At 33.6% G+C, this 22,371-nt stretch overlaps 3 protein-coding genes across 4 annotated transcripts in view; all 3 read right to left on the reverse strand.

Moving 5' to 3' along the window:
• The window catches only part of LOAG_17043, a gene marked incomplete at its 5' end in the record, with an annotated part of 11,348 nt that extends 3,360 nt beyond the window's left edge, over positions 1-7,988 (reverse strand). Inside the window, 18 exons of one of the 2 annotated variants that reach the window (XM_020449703.1) lie at positions 1,057-1,163; positions 1,320-1,436; positions 1,620-1,693; positions 1,984-2,083; positions 2,331-2,509; positions 2,983-3,182; positions 3,312-3,502; positions 3,729-4,010; positions 4,170-4,313; positions 4,489-4,586; positions 4,739-4,885; positions 5,253-5,372; positions 5,593-5,692; positions 6,037-6,139; positions 6,369-6,640; positions 7,001-7,147; positions 7,249-7,343; positions 7,760-7,868. In XM_020449703.1, the coding sequence (XP_020306724.1) occupies positions 1,057-1,163; positions 1,320-1,436; positions 1,620-1,693; positions 1,984-2,083; positions 2,331-2,509; positions 2,983-3,182; positions 3,312-3,502; positions 3,729-4,010; positions 4,170-4,313; positions 4,489-4,586; positions 4,739-4,885; positions 5,253-5,372; positions 5,593-5,692; positions 6,037-6,139; positions 6,369-6,640; positions 7,001-7,147; positions 7,249-7,343; positions 7,760-7,868 (2,585 nt within the window). Of the gene's footprint in view, positions 1-1,056; positions 1,164-1,319; positions 1,437-1,619; positions 1,694-1,983; positions 2,084-2,330; positions 2,510-2,982; positions 3,183-3,311; positions 3,503-3,728; positions 4,011-4,169; positions 4,314-4,488; positions 4,587-4,738; positions 4,886-5,252; positions 5,373-5,592; positions 5,693-6,036; positions 6,140-6,368; positions 6,641-7,000; positions 7,148-7,248; positions 7,344-7,759 lie in introns of both variants that reach the window. The other variant, XM_020449704.1, reaches the window with a different exon arrangement.
• Positions 7,989-8,831: 843 nt separating this feature from the next.
• LOAG_04901 (hypothetical protein) lies at positions 8,832-15,123 on the reverse strand (the record flags this gene model as incomplete). The annotated part of the gene is made up of 17 exons (XM_003140438.2): positions 8,832-9,323; positions 9,886-9,969; positions 10,230-10,433; positions 10,700-10,807; positions 11,049-11,101; positions 11,292-11,474; positions 11,599-11,708; positions 12,095-12,201; positions 12,422-12,513; positions 12,992-13,083; positions 13,186-13,247; positions 13,403-13,593; positions 13,739-13,895; positions 13,966-14,143; positions 14,428-14,541; positions 14,776-14,912; positions 15,059-15,123. 17 exons carry the CDS (start codon positions 15,121-15,123, stop codon positions 9,164-9,166), a joined length of 2,097 nt encoding a protein of 698 aa, XP_003140486.1. The 3' UTR covers positions 8,832-9,163.
• A 756-nt stretch (positions 15,124-15,879) lies between these two features.
• Positions 15,880-20,519, reverse strand: LOAG_17044 (hypothetical protein; the record flags this gene model as incomplete). Its single annotated transcript, XM_020449705.1, has 10 exons — positions 20,275-20,519; positions 19,483-19,564; positions 19,238-19,294; positions 18,882-18,952; positions 18,394-18,591; positions 17,884-17,960; positions 17,401-17,611; positions 16,409-16,525; positions 16,032-16,085; positions 15,880-15,966 (listed from the first exon to the last, which is right to left on the reverse strand). Exons 1-10 carry the CDS (start codon positions 20,506-20,508, stop codon positions 15,880-15,882), a joined length of 1,188 nt encoding a protein of 395 aa, XP_020306726.1. The 5' UTR covers positions 20,509-20,519.
• Positions 20,520-22,371: the final 1,852 nt, after the last annotated feature.

Consider the following 22,371-nt stretch of genomic DNA (forward strand, 5'->3'; position numbering starts at 1 on the left):
ATATATATATATATATATATAATGGTATATATAGTGGTATGAAATGATAAGTGTAGATGGTGATGATGATGCCAACCTACAAACTTACTGAAAAATAATAATAAAACAAAAAAAAAAAAATAAAGGGAGGTATCTTCAAGAAATAAAGAGACTTCGACAAATTTCACTGAAGTATAATCAAGTAATTTCGATGACATAAGGTTTGACTTCGTGATAACAAAGTTTGTGATAACAAAAATTTTCGTTTTTTAACAACGATTTTTTCAAACCGATTGAATTTGCTGGTAATATGCGTCACTAATCATAAAATTGTTATAAATTGAATATCAAATTCAGATGCACTGATTTCAGTGCACTGACTTCAACTTAGATGATTAAACTGCAACCCTACTTTGTTGTGATACAGCGCACATCCTTCTATTCAAAAAAGATATTTCTTCTACAGATATATCTAAAAAAATGATGACTACTTCCACGAAACTCAAATATGAACGCACTAACATTTAAATTAACTGTTTCAAGATTTTTGCAACTCTACATAATCACGTCACATCAATATCTGCAGTCGAACGATTAACATACTAAGCAGAAGCAGTCATTTGATAATCGTGCATCCTTTCCTTACTATTTTAATGATGGACCTTGGATACACTTAAATGGGATCCAAGTGATAAAGATCCAAACTTTGCACACATTTTTTGGAAGACCCAGAATAAAAAGGTTTGCAAAAAAAAGTTAGACAATAACAGGAGATAATAAGCGCAATTTTGATTAAGCAGATTATTATAAACCTGGCAAGTTCCGCTATGATCGTCCTAAAAAATAGGAAAGAAGGTTAATTAAAGCGTCTGAAAAGATAAACTTTAGCCTTCAGGAAAGCCAAAAATAGCTTTTGGACTATTAAGGAACAAGAAATTTGATACCGATTCGAAGCTACTCGGATTCTAAATCCGAAATTAATGACTAAATGTTTTCCACTGAGTACGAGTTGAGTTTACTGATAAAATTTGAAACTTTTTTAATTCTCATAGTTCATATCAAAAACGAAAGTCACACCTTCTTTTATACATTTCCAACTCAACCTGCCGATGATTGCTGCTTTCAACCATAGATTCCATTTTCAATTTCAAATTCGTCAGAGAAGCCAGGTAATGGTCTGCTTCCTTAATTAAAGAATTCCAGATTTTTCTACATTCGAAAATCAGGATGAAACGGAAATCAAGGCAAATTTAGCAAAATAAAGAAATGAAACGGAAAAAATCGAATACTCAACCTTTTAAATAACGTATCTAAACGTATCTAGTAAATTACTAGCTTACATTGCGATAAGTCTTTATCTTCTCACAATATCTCTTTTCAATTTCTCCTCGTTTTGAACGCTCTATGTTACCTTGCTTCCGAAGATCTGTTAGAGCATTTACTAGCTGTTCTTTTTCCTAAAAACATAATTTTCAAAAAATTAAGGGTTTGAAATATGATGAAAGAAGGAAAATTCATTCAAGGAAAGGAAGATAAAAATACATCTATGTTAACTTTAATAAATTTACCAAAATAACTTTTTTACAGTTCTCCTACTATTAATACTACAAAATTGTTCGGGAAATATCACGAAAACTTACAACTTGTGCACTGTGAAGAGCCATACTGAGTGATATTTTTTCTGACTCCAATGATTTCTGTTGCTTCAGACGACCTGAAAATATTTTGGAAAATAATCCTTTTTGGAGCTGCTTTATCGTCAACACCATGAAAACCTCATTGAAAACCTACAATTTGTGTATCGCATCGATAATCAAATGGAACTTGTCAAAAAATATGCTCTGTAAGCTTTTTTTAAAAAAACTTTAAGATTCCATCGCAATGACTTTAAAATAGGACGTAAAAAACTTTCCAAGTTCCAAAGATAAGAAACTTTAAAGTATGTAGCCTTCAAAAACCCGTTTGATGGCAAATTTAATTATTGGAAAAACTCATCTCCCTTACCGAAAAGTCGACGATTTCGTTCGGCATGAAGCAGTCTTCCACAACGTTCGTATAATAAATGTTGATTAACAAGTGCCAGACGGACATTGAGCACTTTTATCTGATAACAAAAGAACTGCTCATTAGAGAGTGATAAATTTAAGTAAGATTTGAAATCACATATTATTCTCAGTTGTTTTCAAACGGCTATACAGGATTATTGAGAACCCTTATTGTTGGTGAAAGATCTCTATAGACAACATTTTCACGAAAGCAGCATGAAATTGCATTATAATAACAACTGTAACAAATGTATCTTTTGCATTTCCCATCTCCGCGAAGTTATCAATTAAAAAAGAAAAATAAACTTGAATTTCAGCCGAAAGGCCCTTGAGTTGTTCGGAGATATCATCATAAATTATTGCTGGCAGACGATCGGCTAAGCCAAGTTGTTTCAAGCATGTATGATAATCAGCGCTTGCTTCCATGTAATTCTGACGTGTGCGTTCATGCTCACATTTTAATTCTTCATTCAGATTTTCTTCATCTTGAAAACTTTTTATATATCATATTCATTAAAAACTAGGACCGCAAGTTGTCTTGGAAGCATTTAGCAGGCCATGATCACAGAAGTTTGGCGTGAAAAGCAACTTTTTTGTTTGGCTTTTCGGACTGGTCAGAAATTTTCAAGTTTTGAATCTACAACAAATTTTCCTTTATTCGGCAACTTAAAAATTTAAGCAGAAAGAATAAAACTGGAACTAGTTTCATAACTCATAATGCCATATATTTGGTAAATCAAATTAACCAGATAAGACTAAAAATTGATCAACGATGTCAGAAGCTTTGATATCTTCTATAAATTCTATTATCTGCTTTTGTTGTCATCATATTCGCTATAGAAACGTGATGTCTGTAGTGATGATCTATGATAATGATAACAAAATATAATTTAAAAAAATGCTTTATAGAGAACTGAAGCGCTTCATTAACAGATAAACAACATTGGGACGAACTAACCAATAAGAGAAAAAAGAAGAGCTTGCAGGAACGGAAGATACGGACATTTCTGAGCAATTAACTCTTCAATGTCTTCAGTAGAGAATTCCCTACTCCTGGCGGTCATGAACTGCTTTTGCTTCAAATCATTAAAACTGCATACTTCTTTATCATCCAATTCCGAAGTATATATCAGAGCGGGGCAGGAAAAAGCATGAAACCTGAAGAATGAAGGTAATCTTGAGAAGCTTGTTTAAAGTTACTAGCTGTAAAATAGTCAAAATTCACGACGTGAATATTTGTTAGATCTACTTAAACTGCTTAACAAAAAAAATGGCGTTTAAACTAACAATGGCGTTTGTGAGAAGTTCCCCATATGACCGAGGAAATGAATTGCTTCATTTTTTTTATGACAGCATCCATTTATGAATCGCTGACGATTGACTTTTCGAAAAAATGAAGTCACCGAAAAACGATTCGCGTTATCAGTGGAAATGCTTCCACTCGTTTCCTCGGCTTCATTCACTTTAAATTCTTTAATCTAGAACAAAATGAAGTGTAATAGTTTATTGTCACAATATTAAACTCTCGAATCAATATTTACTTGAATTTCAAAATTTCAACTCATCACCAAGCAAACTGCATGAAGTACCTAAGGTAATATCCCCTATTTTAATCTATTCTACTTGGCACTGCTACCGAAAGTCTCAGTTTAACCTAGAAGCTTTATTAATCTTCAATTTCCCCATTGTAAAGAAATGCAGAACCTTCCGATAACGAATAGTTTCCATATTATTATCAGTGTCAACACCCTGCTGAAAGCTTTTGATAACTCCTGCGTTTGTTGCACTGTTTGTTGATGAGGAAATTTCAGCATTACGATTCCCAAACGCATCCGAAGTAAATGATTGTGGCTGATGCATGCTTTCTAGCGGTACAATTGTTGCAGGAGTGTTTACAAATGAATCTTCTGAGGGCTGTACTGATGAAAATGGGATGGAAGGTGAACAAATTTCTCGAGCATCCACACCCTGTTCGATATGTCCAGTCTGTAATTAAAACTCTTATGGAACTTAGACGAATCTCACTGAATGTTAATGCAACAAATATTTTCGAAATTTCTGAAGTGAAGCATGTCAAACTTTCTAATCAATTGCAGAGAGGAAAACTTTAAGAAACTAAAGTAACCGTACAGAATAAAAACTAACTTCATCACTCCGTTTCTGGATATCTTCACGTACAGAAATTTCTTCAATTGGTTCATCGTTTATTGTTCCATCTCTTGTAACCAAAAATGTTTTGGGAAGTGGTAAACTATGAAGCAAGGGTTCGTCGGACAAAGTTCGTGACTTCTGGAATTATAAGCAATACGTGTCACTACTGTATTACTCGTGAGTACTCACTACTAAAGTCATGTACTATTTCTTCGTTAAGGAATCAAGCATTCATACGTTAGCCAGCTCAAATCAAAGCTTTCAAAAAAGAAATCATGATGGACTACGAAATGAAAGAGATGAGGAAATTTACACGTCTTCGAATAAAATCATTAAACTTCTGGGTTAAGGACGATCGCCTTATGTGTTTCGAATCTGCTGCACCAGTTGTTGCTCGTCGGGTACTTGATTCTTTACATGAAAAGTAAAGCAATTCCCAGGAAACTCTTGAAAAGTAGTGATAAGGATCCAGAAAAATCCTTTAGTGAAAAATCATCTAAACGGAATCGGAAATATATGTTTTCCTCAAAATCATAAAGATCAGAAAATTTGTTTACGCTCACCTGTGGAAAAGCTTATGATTATATCTGAGACGCGGTTATCTAATGATCCAGATCTTGACTCCGCAAGAATATCCGAATCACTTTTTCCACATTCTAGCCATGCATCATCATCATTCCAGTGATCTAAGGACGTACCCAAAGAATCTTCTGGAAGGAATAAATTTGACATTTACGACAACTTGTTAAACAAAAGTTGGAAAGTGCTATTTGCTGTTTTCTTTTCCACAGATATCTTGGATGTATCATCGTTATAGAACACGCTAATTTCAATCACTAAAGTTCATAAAATAAGGTAAACTGATCAGCAAATAGTAGAAAACAAACAATAAAATGAATAAGATAACCAATGAAAATAACTACTACCTAATTTTAGGTTATTTTTTACAGTTTTTGAGAAAAGTAAATATTTCATTCTGAGAGGCAAGTAACAAGAACCGTAGATCGAAAATGGAGAACAGCAAAAGATTGAAAAAACGAAAAGAAACATCACTGAATTTTAATTTAATAAATTAACTGGATGATGATGAATCTGTTTTTGTCGGGAATAAATCATTTAAATCTGGCAGCTGCGATATATAGGACATTGTTGAACTTGACGTATCCAGTGTGTGATTTGACGAGATTAATTTACCAACTGAAAGATATAAACGTTGTTTAAAACGAATAAAATTAGGCCCATTATAATTTTGGAAAATAAACGTGGTGCAAATTGAAGGAATAAAAACGAAACAGGAGAAATTTGACACTGTTTAATACTTTCGGACTCATTATTAAGCAAAAAAGCAAAATAAAAAAAAGAATCTTCTAAAGATCCTCGTAATAAAACAAGGATTTTCTAAGTTGAAACAGAGGACCTTTAACAACTGCTGGTAAGACCGGTCGTACAAGCACATGTCGACAATCAGCTAAAAAATCATGCGCTTCACGATGATTCCAGCGATTTCGATCTAGTTCCTACAAATTGAAATACATATGGAAGCGCTTTTATAACTAATAATATAGAGGCAACAGGTGAAAATAACAACAATCCAAAAATATAAAACTACAGAAACGGTAGGCAGTGCTTACCGTGAATTTATTTGACCTGAAAACAAAATTTTCAAATAAGAGCAGAAATAAAAGTACTTCACATTAACTGAAAAAAATCCCAGTTTCGAAATTGAGAATCAATGGAAAATAATAATGGGAAAAAGCTGAGAAGGAATGTTGCACTATTTTCTTGACTAACAACAATTTAATATCAGCTATCTAATGCCGCTATTACAAACGAGACTTATTTTTCCGTTAAAAATATTTACCTGTTCAACGGTAGCGCTTAATATGTTCGGATGGAATTTCACAGCGCAAAATAATGCTTTCAAAACATGTATTGCTCGACCATCCGCAACATTTACATGATTTCTGGGGGAAAAAAAACTTATGGCAAAAAGGATGCTTCGGAAATTATAGTTGAAAATGTATTTATATTCGATGTATAAAATTTAATGCTAGTCTGGGTTCATTATCTTTAAACCTTGATCATATTGTCATTAATAATTAACTTTGAAAAAAGATTCACATTAAAAATAATATATCAGTAGCGATCGAGAACAAGACCGCTTACGACAAAACTCATTCAAATAATGCTTACCTTAAATACTCTACCAAAGTTGCAGGGTAAATCCCATATAAAACGATGAAATACTGGATTACTGCACCATACAAATGTGATACATATATTCCTTCAATGATATCTGCTTTCTGTTGGTCAAATAATTTCTTGAAATTATGAAGCATATTACATGCCACAATTAGTAGACGAAATAAGTTTAGCAATATCGATTTTTTAGGGGCAGCGAAATGTGGAAGCAAGGAGGATACGAGAAGGATCGCCGATACGACCACAACAATGTTCTCGGATGGCTGTAAAAGTGATTTTAATTGATTTTGGTCTTTCAGATTTTAAATAACATGAAGCTGTTAAATATTAAGCAAACATATATTCATCTATTTATTTTATTTACCAGATTCTGAGTTGCAGTAATGATAATTTGAAAGCTCCAGTTATCAAATATCTATTATTTTTATTAATAAAATCATTTCTGAAGCAAAGGCAGTGAGATTTACGAACAATTCAAGTCTGAAAGACCTTTCCTCACTCCTAACATATCGACACATAATCGCAATACAGTTAAATGAAATCATACATCTTATATCTTCTGGACAACTCTCCAGTACACACTGCTGATATTTTTATAAAGAGAAGACGATAAAGAAACTGACCCGAATAAACTTTAAGATATGGTCAAAAAGTGAATGCTCAGCAAGCTTTGGTAACCAACTTGGAGTCTTCTGTACTAATTGTCCAAGAAGTGTAAGCATAGCTAGCGTATTTCTGGCCAGAAAATCTTGAATTCTGTTGCACAATTCCTGTAATGATTTCAATACTGCCAAAGTCCACAAATATGCAGAAGCCGCTTAATTTCTTCCATCAATTTTTTTTCGACTGGAATTGAAAAAACTAAACCTACCGTGTCATAAGGTTCCTTAACATTGCAAAGCAATTCCACCGCCAGAGGCGATCGGTTCTGCATATAGCAAGTTACCAGTTGACCGATACCTTCTCCTGGAATAGTGATGAAATCAGATCGCTTTTTACCTATAATTCAAACTGAAACACACTTTGATGCACAATGCATGTACTGCTCTATTCTCTTGCTTTGGTTTGCAGAAAATTTTTTAACAAAATAAACACCGATAGAAACAAAAACTTATCAAAGTAATTCGATTTGATCATCAATTTCTTATAAAGTCATTGAAAGATCCATTTTACTGATTAAATTACTAATTAAATCTATTTGCTTTATGCATAGGCTAGGCACATGATTCTTTTATAGATCTACTTTCTTTTATCCCGCGGCATTATTACTACCTAATAAAGCTAATGTGTGACATCAAAACTGATCTCGCGACAAACTACTTCGCACTTATTGTCAAATTCTTCCTCATTTGGTCAACTTATTGTGAACAAGGAAGCAATACCTTGATTGATCAGCCTCTGCAATGCTTCCAGAGAATCTTCAGATACCTTAGAATCCAGCGATTGAGCATAACGAATCAACTGCGTTATGCTATGCTCTTTTCGTTTCATATTCCTTACTGCACGTCAATGTCCTTATAGGTTTGGCATATTTGTCGCTTCCTCGGAGAGAGGATGGTTACCCAAAGATAGTTAGGATAGTTACCCTGAGCTCAGATAGCGCTCCTGAAAAGCTTCGCATAGCCATGATAGGATCGAATACTTGAATATTGTAAAAAAAAAAATCTCATAAGTTAGTAGGGGTGGTGCTGTCACAAAGAAGTAAGAAGCGCTTGTTAACGTAATGAATGATCTAAATTTAGCTGGCTTATGTCGTGTCTCGGCAGTTCGAGTGGGCTCCTGTCTATCTCAGTAATAGACTTCACGAACTCCTAAAAGTCTTGATGATTTGTTTCTTTTGAAATGACGCTAAAGTTTGAATTTACAAGTCGAAGTTGGCTGTGATTGATAGAGATGTCTGCATTTTACTTATTGTAGTAGGAGAGAAACATGATGAAATACCCACTTCGCGATAAAGTATCACCTGCCATTGTTCCTCAGTTCATTTTTTTAATGATACACATCCTACCAAGTATAAGGGAACTTCCATGGGCCATATCTGCTGAAGTTGTGTGAAATCCAACAAGTGAGTCGCACTTAGCCAAATTCTTAACTAGAAGTTAAGAATAACTTGAAAACTAGAACTGTTAGCTCCTTAAAACACCATTTATACAAATAGGCACGGACAGTCCACAACTACTACTTCCTAGTTGTTATAAATAATTGGCCAGTTTTAACTCGTCGTAGGAGTTCCGAAAAACGGTAGTATCGTTCTTCGGTTACGTTTACTCTGTTTAAGATCCAGATATGTTTAAGACTTAAATATCAAATCAGGCACCTTCTAATATTGCCACATGTGTTGTTTTGCAGCTGTTTATGCACCACAAATATACAAGTTCAGATCCATAAACTAAACAAAAAAAAGATGAATGATAAAATACATCATTGTGGAAGAATGAATGATAAAAGTTGAATGGACTCGAAAAACGTTAGTTTGAGAATGACTTCACATATAATTTCCGCTTTAGTCTGAGCCAGATTTATAGCTATACACTGCTCCTCTAATATGAATTTTCATCTGGGGGAAAGGAATGAATAGTTCATTTTATGCATAACAGTTGGAGGAAGTTTTGAAATTGTGTATTTGAATTAAAACTTCAATTGCAGTGCTGAAAAAAGGAAAGACAGCAATATTAACAAACGAGAGAATGAACAGGCGCAGACTTCAAGACAAACTGAGCTATTCGATTGTCTTGCGGACAGTTTCCTGTACAAAAGACCCTTGCTTTTTTACTGTTATACAAGTATCAACATCCTGTATTAACACTAGAAATAGTTGAGGCTGGGATGAAGTTCGGTGGACAAGCAGCGCCAACAAAATTAGTCAAGTCATCACGCGGACGACCCAGATCGAATAAGTATTTCAGATCAGCAATCGTTAATTTACTGAGTTTCTTTGATGCAACTCTGAAATCGTTCCAAAAGATTTTTTTGAGATTTTAAATGCTTCTGTCAAGAGTTTTTTTTTTGAAAATACACTATTATATAAATAATAATTCGGGACGCAATTCAAAAACTAAAATTTGAAGGATATCATCACAGACAAAATTAAAAAATTTCTAATCGAAACAAATGACAAATGTATAATGTAACTTCCGGTTAATGCAGCCTAAGTTTTCTGAAATTCTTTACAGTAAAAGTCAAACTTTAAAAAAGTCATCTGCAACGCATTCAAATATAAAAAGACCACTTAATCCTTCCAAAAGTGGGAAATTTTAAACCAACTGAGAACAATAGCAGAATTGTTTGATAACAGAAACCAAGACAACTGTAAGACAGATATGGTACGTCAAGCCTGTCTTGAGGTTTTAAGATTCGGTCACATAGCTTCGCCCTACCCCTCCCCCAAAAAAAATCCAGCTAAAAAAACCTCCCAAATAGTGACCTCAGCTATCACAACAAACGGATCTTACAGCAGCTTTTAATGGAGCTAAAAAGCTAAAAAACATAGACTGAACACAAAACTTACCCCTCTAGAACATCCTTAGCTAATGTTTGTTTTATTCGCTGTAATGCCAAAACACGTTCTTCAATTGTTTCAAGACAGACCAGCCTATGAAAAGTTTTTCAATTTGGTAGTTGTACAACATGATATAACGAGCAAGGTTGTCATAATTCTACAAAAATGATTACAAAAATTCTACTTAATTCATGAAAATATTTAAAAAAATGACTTAACAATTATAAAAATTAATATCCGATGATTATTTGCGAGTGAATATTAACCTTATTCTCTAGAGAGATTTTTCGGAAATAAATCTGAAATATGCAAATTTCACTAAGTTTCGACAATAACTTATAACAAATTCAGACTTGTGTATAAAAACATTCTTCGTTTGTCCAATTCTATAAATGCGATCACAGGCCTGTTGTTCGAGGGCAGGATTCCAATGCAAATCGACGAGGAAAAGATGATTACCACCGACTAAGTTCAACCCTACTCCGCCGGCTGTCAATGATAACAACATAACACGAGGCCCACTGTCAATCTTGTTAAAGCTATTAGCTCTACTTTGCCTGAAGCACTTTGATTAACTTTTGAATATATATGACAGAAAAGAATTTCGATGCAAAAGTAATGCGGTAGCTATGCAAACGGAAAAAATTGGGATCCTAGCGATAAACTATGAGAAAATTTTAAAACTACGAAATGTTACAAATGGATAACTATTTGGAACTCTGTGACATATCTACTCGTGATATAAAAATTTATGACAATATTCCCTTCTTTCATCGGAAAATGAACTGAGAAAGACGAACAAGAAAACAGCGACAAGAACTACCTGTCACTGCTCGAAACTTTCCCATTGATAGATGTATATAAAATTTCCTTCCGTCTCAAATGGTGCTCTAGAATGTTTAAAAGACTGGTCCACTGGCTTACAATAACACTGAAAGATATCAAACATTATAAAGGGTGCGTCCAGAAGAAGAAGCTGCTTTTATGATGAAGATTATATGCGCGATTAATAAAAATTATAACGGACTTTAATGTAATCCAAGACAACAATAAAAGGCTTAGATAGGCAGGAATATAGAGAATAATTAAACTCAGTAATTCCGACCCAGACTTGACCTAAATCATTGGAATTCACAGAAATAAAGTCGTAAAAAACCTCATGCAAATATTACCATTTATCGCCACAAGAAAGAGCATAGTCCATGTGTTCAAATAATTTCTTGAGCTGAAAATTAAGGCTCAGATTTTCAATAAATTTGAGAAATAAAAACGGAACTAAAAGTAATGTGGAAAAAGAAAGGGTGCCCAACCTGAAAACTCAAACTGCGGGTTAAGGACTATAACATTGCATGATGTAAACCGTAGCTTTGATGTTATCTGAAACCGGATTATATAATATGTGAGAAACCAACTACCTTCATTGAAAGAAAATTTTTCTCAAAGAGTTGTTCTATTTGTTTATTGCCGTCATCATCCAGTAACTTCTCGGTGAGGGCTTTTTCATCCAAAAACGACATATTCGAAAAACATTTCGACAACATTTCCGCATTTTCATCCTCTTCAACGCCTAATGTCTGGAGTGTTTCCATATTGACTGCCTAAGAAATCGTTAATTTGCGAAAAGACGACATGAATACCGTTACTTTATTTTTTCATTTCGTTATATTATTTTAAGTCGATATAGGTAGATTTTTCAAGAAGACCTAAGTGGTTAATTAGTACCTGACTGATCAGTGCAAAATGTACACAAGCTTGTCGTAAACGCATTAATAACGTTAGTACACAAGTCATTGTTCGAAAATTATCGTTGTTTCGAGTCGTCCGTGGACCATCTATAATAACTTTATAACTACCATCCCAGCCAATTTTTATAAAATTAAGACAACTTCTGCATAAAGATCTTAGTATCATTGTTGCTAAATCCGTCTATTGTGGAAATATTTAATCCAAATAGCCCTATTTCAATTTGTCTAAAGAAATGTTGTGATTCCATAATCATACATTGCGGGTATAATCTTCCATTTTTCTTTCACAGTTACATCAGTAACATACTGTATTTGATGCTTTGACTTCCTAAGCACGCTAAATGTCTCTGATCGTTGAATTTAAATATAAAATCTAACAACATAATTTATGAAGATACTACAGGTATATAGAGCTTCATGAGCTAAATTTTAAATCTTCGCTTCAAGATAATTAACATTTACATACTACAAACCTGAAAATGGATTCCTCGCTGGTTTATTACTAGTACTTTTCCATCCAATACCATACAGATCTCGTTCTCTTTCCTCTCGTGTTTTGATTAATTCTTTTACTTGCTGCCTTTAAGTTTTCGAAATTCTCAAAAAATTGAAAAATCTACCTTTCATTTATGTTACCTTTTTTTACTGGAAGAAAATCCATTTAATTACATATGCTCATAATCTGGAAAAACTATAGTTGTGACAGCAATAGTTCCATCGCCGAAATTTTGGATAATTTTTCTGAAGTTACATTCAACAGTAGTAGCTACCCCAAAAAACTTCTCTGAATAAATACTAACCTTGAAACCTGAAAAATGTAATCATAAACTTTCTTTTCCATGCCTTCAAGTTTCATAACAATCTCCTCGCACTTTTTTAACCTTAGATCAACCTATAAAAAGCAGGCTATACCAGTCAAGCTTTAGTAAGAAAATTTTAGAATCATAACATATTTCCAGTAGCTCTACCTATAACTTCACAGTAAGGTTTGTAGTCTTATTTTAGTCAGATCCGTAAAACTTCAAATACTCCAATCAAACCGATCTTTCTAAGCCCTCAGAGTAGTGACAGAGAAGTTCCAGCGTTATTTTGATATTAGTTGAGTGACACTTTTCACTTCATAAATTTATTTCTGCACGGCATCTGTTAAAAAGCTGATATATTAGAGATAGCTTTAGCCGCTGCTTTTACCCAAGCTCATGTAGCACCTTTTGGTGGCGACATCAAGCATATTACACACAGTTTGGTTCCAGAGTTTCTGGATACAAGAATTAGTATGCCATCGCTATTAACCCTTTCTTACAAATTTCTAATTTTCCTCCGCACTACGTATGCAATTTCTGTAACAAAAAAAATAATGAAGAAAATACAATTGGTTTATTCGTTTCTGCATACAACTGACTTTTTTCTCGCCGCAGTAACAAGCCTTTCACCAAGGTATTTAATCTTTCTGATGATGAATCTGGAAATGAAATTTTCGAAACTCAAGCTGCGTAAAACAGAAAAAATATATATATAATATAAATCAAGAAATTAAGGGAGAACTCCAAAGAAACAATCATACGTGCTGACAAAATATATTCTTTCCAAACAGCTTCCTCATCAAACGGCACTACACGCAGAAACCTGCAGTGATTTTCAACATTAAACATAATATAAGTTTAACAAGCCAAACTTGTTAATGAAAAAAATATAATTAATGAGAAGAAAATATGTCCTAACTAGGCAGGAACTCCATTACAAAGTATCCAATCCAGAAATAATAGGAATATATGAAAAACCTGATCAAGGAATATAAATCCCATAAGTTATTGTGAATTGGTGTGCCTGTAAGGCACCAACGGGCTGCAGCAGGAATTTTACAACACGCTTTCGAAATCAATGATGTTCTATTTTTGATTTGATGCGCTTCATCCAGAATGACACGTTCCCAGGCTATCTTAGTAAGTACGGAGCCCGATTTTTTTGAAACCTGAAATGAACATCAAGATTTATTCTTATTTAAATTATGTTTTTCAAAATAATTTGCAAATGACCTGTAGAGGAATTCATTCCAGCATCTTAAAAACTTACTTACTCAATAATACTTGCCAAAAAGTTTTGAAGTTATGACAAACCTTTCGTTTTATTTTTCCTTTTCCATTCTGTCCTTCAGGGGAACCTTTCGAATCACTATTACTCCCTTCATCTTCAATACCAGCTGCAGTGAATTTTTCGCTTAATTCATTGCTCACAATTCCATATGTAGTGATAACGACGTCATACCTTGCAAGACTGGAAAAAATTTATTTCGAAAGTGTCATATTAAGTCAAAAAAATTCCAAATACGGATATGAAAAATTACCATTCTGCGCTTATATCGCGCTTGTGTTTAGGTCCATGGAACAAATAACGAGAAAGAAAGCCATTTTTCACATGTTTTTGAAATTCTGTCTCCCACTGGAAAATTAACGAAGCTGGAGCGACAATTAGTGTAGTTCTTGACGGAATTAAAGTGTAGTTCTTGACGGAATTAAAACTGTCTGAAGACAAAAAAGAAGTTTAAAATGACAATGACGCACTTATTTCCATTTATTTCTATAATGAGGTTGAAATAAACAAGAATTTCACAAAAATTTAGATGCAGATAAAAAATACTTTGTCATGAAAAAAAATTCATGTTCTATAGAAGGAATATAGAAGGAAATAATCTATGGAGGTACTCAGTTACTAATTTCAAAAAAAAAGTGTATTTAGAAACCAAAACCTAAAAATAACTGTCAAGGACAGCCAAAACCCAATAAAAGCCAATGAAACTAAAAATAACCTTTAATGACTCTTTCGTTTAACTCTTCCATCACATCATTTTGCTTACGCCTTTCTTTGGTGTTTACAATAAGTGAAATCATACTTAATGTCTTGCCTAGTCCCATGTCATCAGCTGAAATCAGATAGTGATTTATTTAGAGTTTTTGAAACAAATGTAGATAATATAAATTTAGTAAACGAAAGTGTCAATGTATCAAAAAAGGGAAAAAATGTGCTTGAACATATCCCTCAGACAAAGTTACATTTAAATTTCAAATCTAAATTGACAACAAACCTATTTTTTAAAACAGAGTCCTGATATAACAGTAGTAATCTAAGAATAAAACCCAGTAAAAACCTCAGATACCGAGGATGCCACCAGGTAACAGTTGTTTCTCACGCCACAGCAACCAGGTTAGGCCTTCTTTTTGATGCGGCATTAATTCGGTAAGCAAACTCATTGGTGTATCCGTTTTTACATTTTCTGGGACATTTGCAAGTGAACTGAAAAAAAACTTGGCGAAATATGAAGAAAATGCAATATGTATACAACGCTGATATTCCAGCCAAATTTTTGAATGCAAAATACTCGACGAATCTGAAGTCTAACAGAAAATATCCTTTAGTTTTATCAAGAATCCTAAATTTACCTGTGCATCTGAGCAATAACTTGTCCAGTAACTGCGTTGGCTAGGTAAATTCGATTACCCGTCATTCTTCCACCAAAAAGTCGATGTCCTACGAGTGGAGAATGAAAAATGAAAAATGAATTCAACTTTCTTCATAAGCCTTTTTCAATGTTTTAAAAAAGTTTCCTATTAATTCATGCTTTTCATTACAATAAATAACCTCCAGTCATAACTTGAGGAGAAATGGTTGATGGTCCTTTTTTTTTTGAACAATACCAGCTTCTTCCTTTCCAATAGATTCTGCAAAATCACATCTCTACCAAAAAATTTTAAAAACGCAGAATTGCTGCTTTTTGATCTCTCCTTAAAGTCATCCATTTATTATGGAAAATCAAAGATATCATTCAGCTATGCATGTCACAGATGGAAATTCCATTATTTCGACCATATATTTCTTTTTTTTGCAATATTTTCAATTTTTTTTTTGACAGTAGCCATTTAGATCTTCATATTGTTGGCCCTAAATCAATGAAATCAATCCATGTGCAGCAAGAATTCTAGTCTTCCCTTATTTAAAAACGAATTTATGTCCGGTTGCTAATTCATCGTAAAATGGTAGCAATGAGCATAATCTTTATTACTCCAGCGTTCAGAACTTGAAATGACAAAGCTCAATATTTTAAAGCTTAATATTCTTAATAGCTTAATATTTTATTGCTAAAAATTCTCAATTAGTTGTAAATTCAAAAAATCAATATTTCTTCATTTCATATTGTTGGGATAATCCAAATCCAAACCTTCTGGCGCGACATTTCCATCCTTTCCAAGTGCATCCAGGCTATTTAATTTTTTTGTAATATTTTAATTTTTTCCAATAATCGCCTACCGCAGTCTGGTAATTTTGATAAATTCGCGCTTCGTTTGAGACTCTAAAACCAAATATTTACAAAATATAGATACAATTATAACTTGGAAGATAAATCTCTTGAATTACCTTCAAATTTTCCAACTGCGTTTTCAATTCTATTTTCGATAAGGTGTCTGGAATCTGAAAAAGAAAAGTAATGTTTTTGCATCAAATATAACTAGTCTCAATTCTCAAAATAATCTATCGTTCGATTCACTTCAGTAAGATATTACCATCACCTCATCAGTTAACGTCCATTATTGAAAACAAGCAATATTTTTCAATCGTCAATAAGTTTTTGATGCTCTTCTCAATTTCGTTAACCGCAACTCATTCTAAATTTCCTCAATATTGGGAATTAAATCCCGTCATAAAAAAATGAACAGTAATTTCGAACTTTTGAAAATCTCTTTATCACGCAAATAAAATTCGTAATTGCTGAAATATCACTAATACAAGCTAACTTTCTGTGCAGGTCTTGACGTTGAAGTGAGATGCGACGGAGATAAATGACTAATAATTTGGATATCATCTTCAGAAACATCATGAATTGATACTGCGGCAAGTTTATTTGTGGTAATCTGGAAAAGAAACTAATATTCTTTTACAATGTAGCTTATCAAAGCTGTGTTTTTGTTTGTACCTTCCTGTTCTACAGTTTCTACCTGCTTCAACAATGCATATTCATTGAAATTATTAAAAGGTAAATTTAAATTAACAGTGTTTTGTGGCAATAATAGATTGGAGCTCGACTGACGAAACAAAAGAAAATTATCCATGCATAATAGCAGCACAGAATGAAGCTAAGAGATCGTTAAATAACACAAACTAAACCGACCTAGCCACAGGGAAGGATTAGTTTATTCGAACTGAAAATATAACAAACCTTCGTTCATCACACAATGATAAGAGCAGATGAATCACATATGAGCATTACATACCCTATTATCACTTAGCTAAGTATCAGTTTTTCTCCATCAGTTCTGCCCCATTTATAGTTCTGTTCAAGTTAACAAATCGTTATTTCTCTGAATTATTTTGAACTGCCTGCTTAAAGAAACTAAATTATAATTAAGCAATTTTTGGAGGAAAGACAGATGAGAAAAATTGCTTCATTAATTCAACATTACCTTAAATTCAAAACAGAACAGTTGAATCTAAAACTCGACTAAAGTTAGATGCTATAAGATGCTTTCCCACCACGCCTTTCTTTTCAACCTTCCCTCCTTCTTTTTTCATTTCCTCTTCTGTATCTTCTGCATATGTTTCCCCTTCTCCCTCCCTCCTCCCCTTCGATTTGCTAGAAGTCCTGCATTTGCTTCGTCTTGATGTTTTGGAAATCGTTCCGAAACATCTGATGACTGTACATACATATTCAACGTGACAGCTAAAGTCGTTTTGAATCCTTCAGCAACAAGAAAAAATAGATTGAAAAAGCTCATAAATTTATACGTACTAGAACACTTTCTTCCATGTTATCCAATACTTCAATCGACGAATTTACGCTACTGATATAAACGGAACCATCATTCGAGCTAATTGATGTAGTTACATCTTCAATTTCATTCAATAATTTCGGCATGGGTATGTTTTCTTTTTCGTCTCGAAATGACGAACAGCTATTCGCATTAACAACTGCAGCTTCCAATGAAATGATACATTGCGTACTACAAAAGCAAAATAATTCATGGAGGTCGCTTTTTATCACAATCGATCGCTTTGTAGCAGTCATTTATCATATTCATTATCTTTATCGATGACGCCATATTCAATGTAAAACTGACGCCGTTCAAAAATATATTCCCTTCGTCAAAAATGCTTTTGGTCTTTTTAAATCATATTTCCTGAACTTGAGAAAGCAACAGAAATGCAGTCGCCTTGGATTCTCTAGCAACAAGAAAAAAAAATATTCCATTTATTCTACAAAACTCAAATATACCTAATCGCCATGTTCGTTGGCAGGATTTCCTGTATTTCTTTTATTTTTGAATTGTCGGTTGAGTTGCGGCTACTCATCTATAACATTCAAACTCACTGACAAACTTTTACTTGATTAAAGGAACATAATATATGTTGGATTTTCAAAGGATAATAAAAACTTGTAGGAAATGCAACACGGAATTTTCCCTTAAAAGATAACTGGAATATCATAATTATTTGAAAATGAGCAATAACACTGACAAAGAAGATAGGACTCTTTGTCAATGTTATTATCCAGTTTCGAATCGTAGACACTACTTTCTACAAGGTTTCTAGGAGGCAGCCAAGAATATCTAACTTATTCCAGTTATCCTTATTTCATCCAGGAATACAAGAACTTAGAGCAGAATTCTTCTTTCCTCAAGTGTCTACGCTCATAAGCTCTTTTCGAAGATTTAGATTTAACAAAGCAATTTTAGTTTCTTTTGAATCTGGCATCGTGAGGAACTTCAAAAAATAATCCGCTCACTTTTTTATCGTCCTTAAACAGTTCCGTTTCACTGCCTGTAGAGCTTCGGTTGCTGATATTCATGTTACTAATGCAGTCTGCTGCACTAACTTGTATTGAACTAGCAAGTATTTTATCATCAGTCAACGAATTTTTTAGGCTTGCAATTTCCGGTACACGTGCAGCCAGAACAGCATCACCCCATGCAATTTTTCGCTTCTGCAAAGATAACAATACTTGCATATGCTATTGGGGGGGAAAGATAAAGAGTTGAAAATACAGCAGATAATTCCTGAAATTCTTCGAACCCCTGTCCAGAAATTTGTGATTTGGCATTTGATTAATGCCCACAAAAATAATTAATTTTAAAACCATTCAAAAAAAAATTCTGTGACAGCGATTTCTTAAATTCTTCGAGCTCCTGTCCAGAAATTTTAGGATGCAATAAAAAGTTATGAATATGGTTCCATATAGTTCTACTTAGAAATACCAAAAACCCAAACCAATACCTCATGAAGATCTTTCGTCACAGCAATCTGCCGACCTTGTTTTTTCTTTTTCTCGCGTTCCAAAGGCGAGGCTGTAATTAAAATTCGCCATTACTTTCTAACTTTCTACATATCGATACTGTTCTGTAAAAATAGCTTATTACACGCTAATTAGGAGTTGCTTCCAAAAAATTATACTAAACTAGTTTTACTTGAATCTAATCTCACGTGAGTACTTATGTCACATTAAAATAACTAGAAAAGAAAAAACTAATAAATGAAAAATACAATTTTAAATCTTCCATCCGTTCGTTCAAGTGGTAACCGCCGATGTGAAATTAATGTAACATGATAACACTATTGAAAAAGACACTAACCTACAACACTACTAAGAATACTGCGACTTCGGTCAAGTCTTCCAGTCGAATTAATATCTAAAATTTTTTGTACCACATAAATTTATACAGAACAAAAAAGTAGGCTAAACAATAAATAGAAAATTTAATGATTTAGCACCACAACTGCAAAAAAATGCTTGAAGAATTCAAACTTGAATACCAATCAAAAAAGCAACTCTCTTTGTCACGTACGGAAAAGATATCAAACACATCATACTACTTACTTTTTTCACTACTGGTGGAAATATTCTCCGCTGAAGATAATTTTGCTGATGGCTCCTTTTCATCAGGAGATAATGCAGTGTCCTAGAAAACATTAATTGAAAATATCTTAAAGTGATGATTTTGAGGGCTTTCCACTTTTCACTTTCATTTATTTGTATCTGCTGTTGACAGTATTAAAACTCTGAAAGAAACACCTCAACCGAATCCCTCCAAACTTACACTTTTTGTAAATTATAAATCGAAAAACAAGACCCACTGCATTTCACTTTAACGTTTTACTTGTTATAAGTACGATTGCTGTTAACTTTTCTTGCACTCAATTGCTTTCATAATATTTTCTGCATTTTTTTTCCAATTACATCATTAAACTATTAATGTGTTCCCTAAAAAAAAAAACATCCATAATTGCCTCTTTTTAAAACTTTTTCATCCCTAAAATTACATTATCAGGTTGTCTTGTCCCGACAAAATTTCAGCCTTTTAGAGGGTACGTCGATACCATAGATTAGTTTTTGACCTTTGCTGTAGATGTCATTTCATTTACTTGTTTCTCCATCTTTATTGATTTCCTTTAATCTTTCACCCGTTTTATGGACTAGTGAATGTAATCACAGTAAAATCTCGAGTTGTACTTAATCTCAAGCTGTTTTAGACATAAAAACTTTTATATCTACTGAAAAATCCCGTTATTCAACTAAAAAGTATGTCGTATTTTTATTTTTTATTTATTTTTTTTGATAAAAACGCTTACATCCAGACAGAAAATCGAATTAAATTCAGAAAGGACATGCCTCATGAATGTGTGATAATTTGCGGAAACAATTTGATCGATATATGTGATCCGGTCGGATGGTGACACTTATACGAGGAGTTGAAGTGATGGGTCCTGGCTCTCTCTGCCTTATCTTTCCGATTGGTGATATTAAATCCAGTGATGGTAACGAGTGGCTACTTGCAGAAGAAAAGTTTCCATATTTTCCTTGCTGCTCGACTTTCCCCATTAACATGTCATCGTTTGATGACATCGAAACTAAAAAAAAAAATTGATCAATAGCTGCTGAAGGAGATACGTCGAACGTGTCCCAATACTAACACGTTTTATTCATCGTGACCTATTTGACTACGTATACAATGGGACACAAGTGTTATGTATTTCAAGGCATAACTTGAGCTACCAGGGAGTTATATTCTGCTTTTCATCAAAACTTAGCACGATGCAATGAAACATCACTGTTAGACTAAAGTACGGTAAATCAAAGAGGAATGAAACATGGGAAATTAAACAAATGAATGATAAAGGATAACTATCGTACATGAAAACATGATATATCCTGTACACTTATATATAGACCTCACGGTATCCATAGCCCATTATTCGAGGAATAAACGAACAGAGTAACAACGACACTCATGTTTACTACCTTTGTGTACTACCTGAAAGTAATCTACTCTTTCACCTGTACTAAATCAACGAACCCATTACCATGTAACCGCAAAATACCAGAATGCTACAATAACGCCACTGGGATTTCTTCTATAGGGCTGCATATGCTGGGTTGGTGTATTTTCCACACATGGATTTTTCTGGGATGGTCCTTCTTCACTGAAAGGATCGCGCATGTGAAGGGGTAGATCATCTTCAACTTATCAATCAAGGCAGGAGGAAGAATTGAGGGTGACCGCTTGAAGGACCCGTGTCTTTCCGCAAGGTTAAGTAGAGACAACACTCTAACAGAATAGCGAATATAACCAAGACATAGTAAAATACTCTCAAAAACTTTTCAAGCAATCAGAATAATGACCAATGGTAATTATTCATAGTTAACTGGCAACGGAATTCAGGAATTGAAATTCAGCTGGATGAAGACAACTAAATACTTTTCTTTTTCGTAAGAAGATTGGGAAAGGGAGGCTATATATATATATATATGTATGTATATGTATATATATAATGAGAAATCAATGGAACTTGGAACTTTTCTGATAAATTCGAAGTCGTTAGGTTTTTTTTTTTCTTCAAAATCGTAAATTGACAAAAAAAGCTCAACTCTTTTTATTAGTCTTTCATTCAAAGACACTTGTCATAGAAAGCTGACTTTATCCAGAGATATTAGAAATCTAAAATCCCTTGAAAAGAGTTTTGCTTTTGAATTCAAGCATATACGGTGAGAGAAACTTCCCTTGTTTATATGAAGTTAGGTTAATTTCATTAAAAGTGAACTTTTCTATGCCATAACTGTAACTTGATAGTTTAATAACACGTTGTATCAGTATTCATCTGTGGAATCCACTTCCCAGCTCAGTCCGTATCTCTGCACATATCGGGGAGACTGCTATCATCGCATCAGTCATCATATCGTACTTCTCTTCGTACCACCAAACATTTAAGAAATCTTTACCCTTCAAGACCGATTTTAGTCTTCTCAGAACGATTCTACCAAAAGCGCGATATGCGCTAATTGAGACGTATAGTTTGCTTAATATTATAGTTTTAATATATTATAGTTTGCGTATAGTTTGCTTAATTGACGTATAGTTTGCTAATCGGTCTTAATTGAATTTCGTTTACTAACTTAATGTCCATTGCGACCATGCTAGTAGTTATAAGTATTGGAGTACGTGATATGGTTCAATTCTATTATTTTAAGCGTTGGAACACGTGATCGGCACTCATCATCGTATTGCCAAAATAATCCATTGTCATAGTTAAGCTTGATATGGTTCACTTTAAACTAAAGTTGTAAGAACTTGGATATTCTGTTTTCAGATCTCAAATAAAAATGTCTGAAGATGCTTCAAGGCATACGATGGATGTCAGTAATAGCAAGGTCTGAGTTTTTTCATCAATCATACACGAGTCTTCATTTCGCTAGTTTCTTAGCTCTGTG

This window comes from Loa loa, assembly GCF_000183805.2.
Source record: "Loa loa unplaced genomic scaffold supercont3.36, whole genome shotgun sequence".
Taxonomy (NCBI): Eukaryota; Metazoa; Nematoda; class Chromadorea; order Rhabditida; family Onchocercidae; genus Loa; species Loa loa.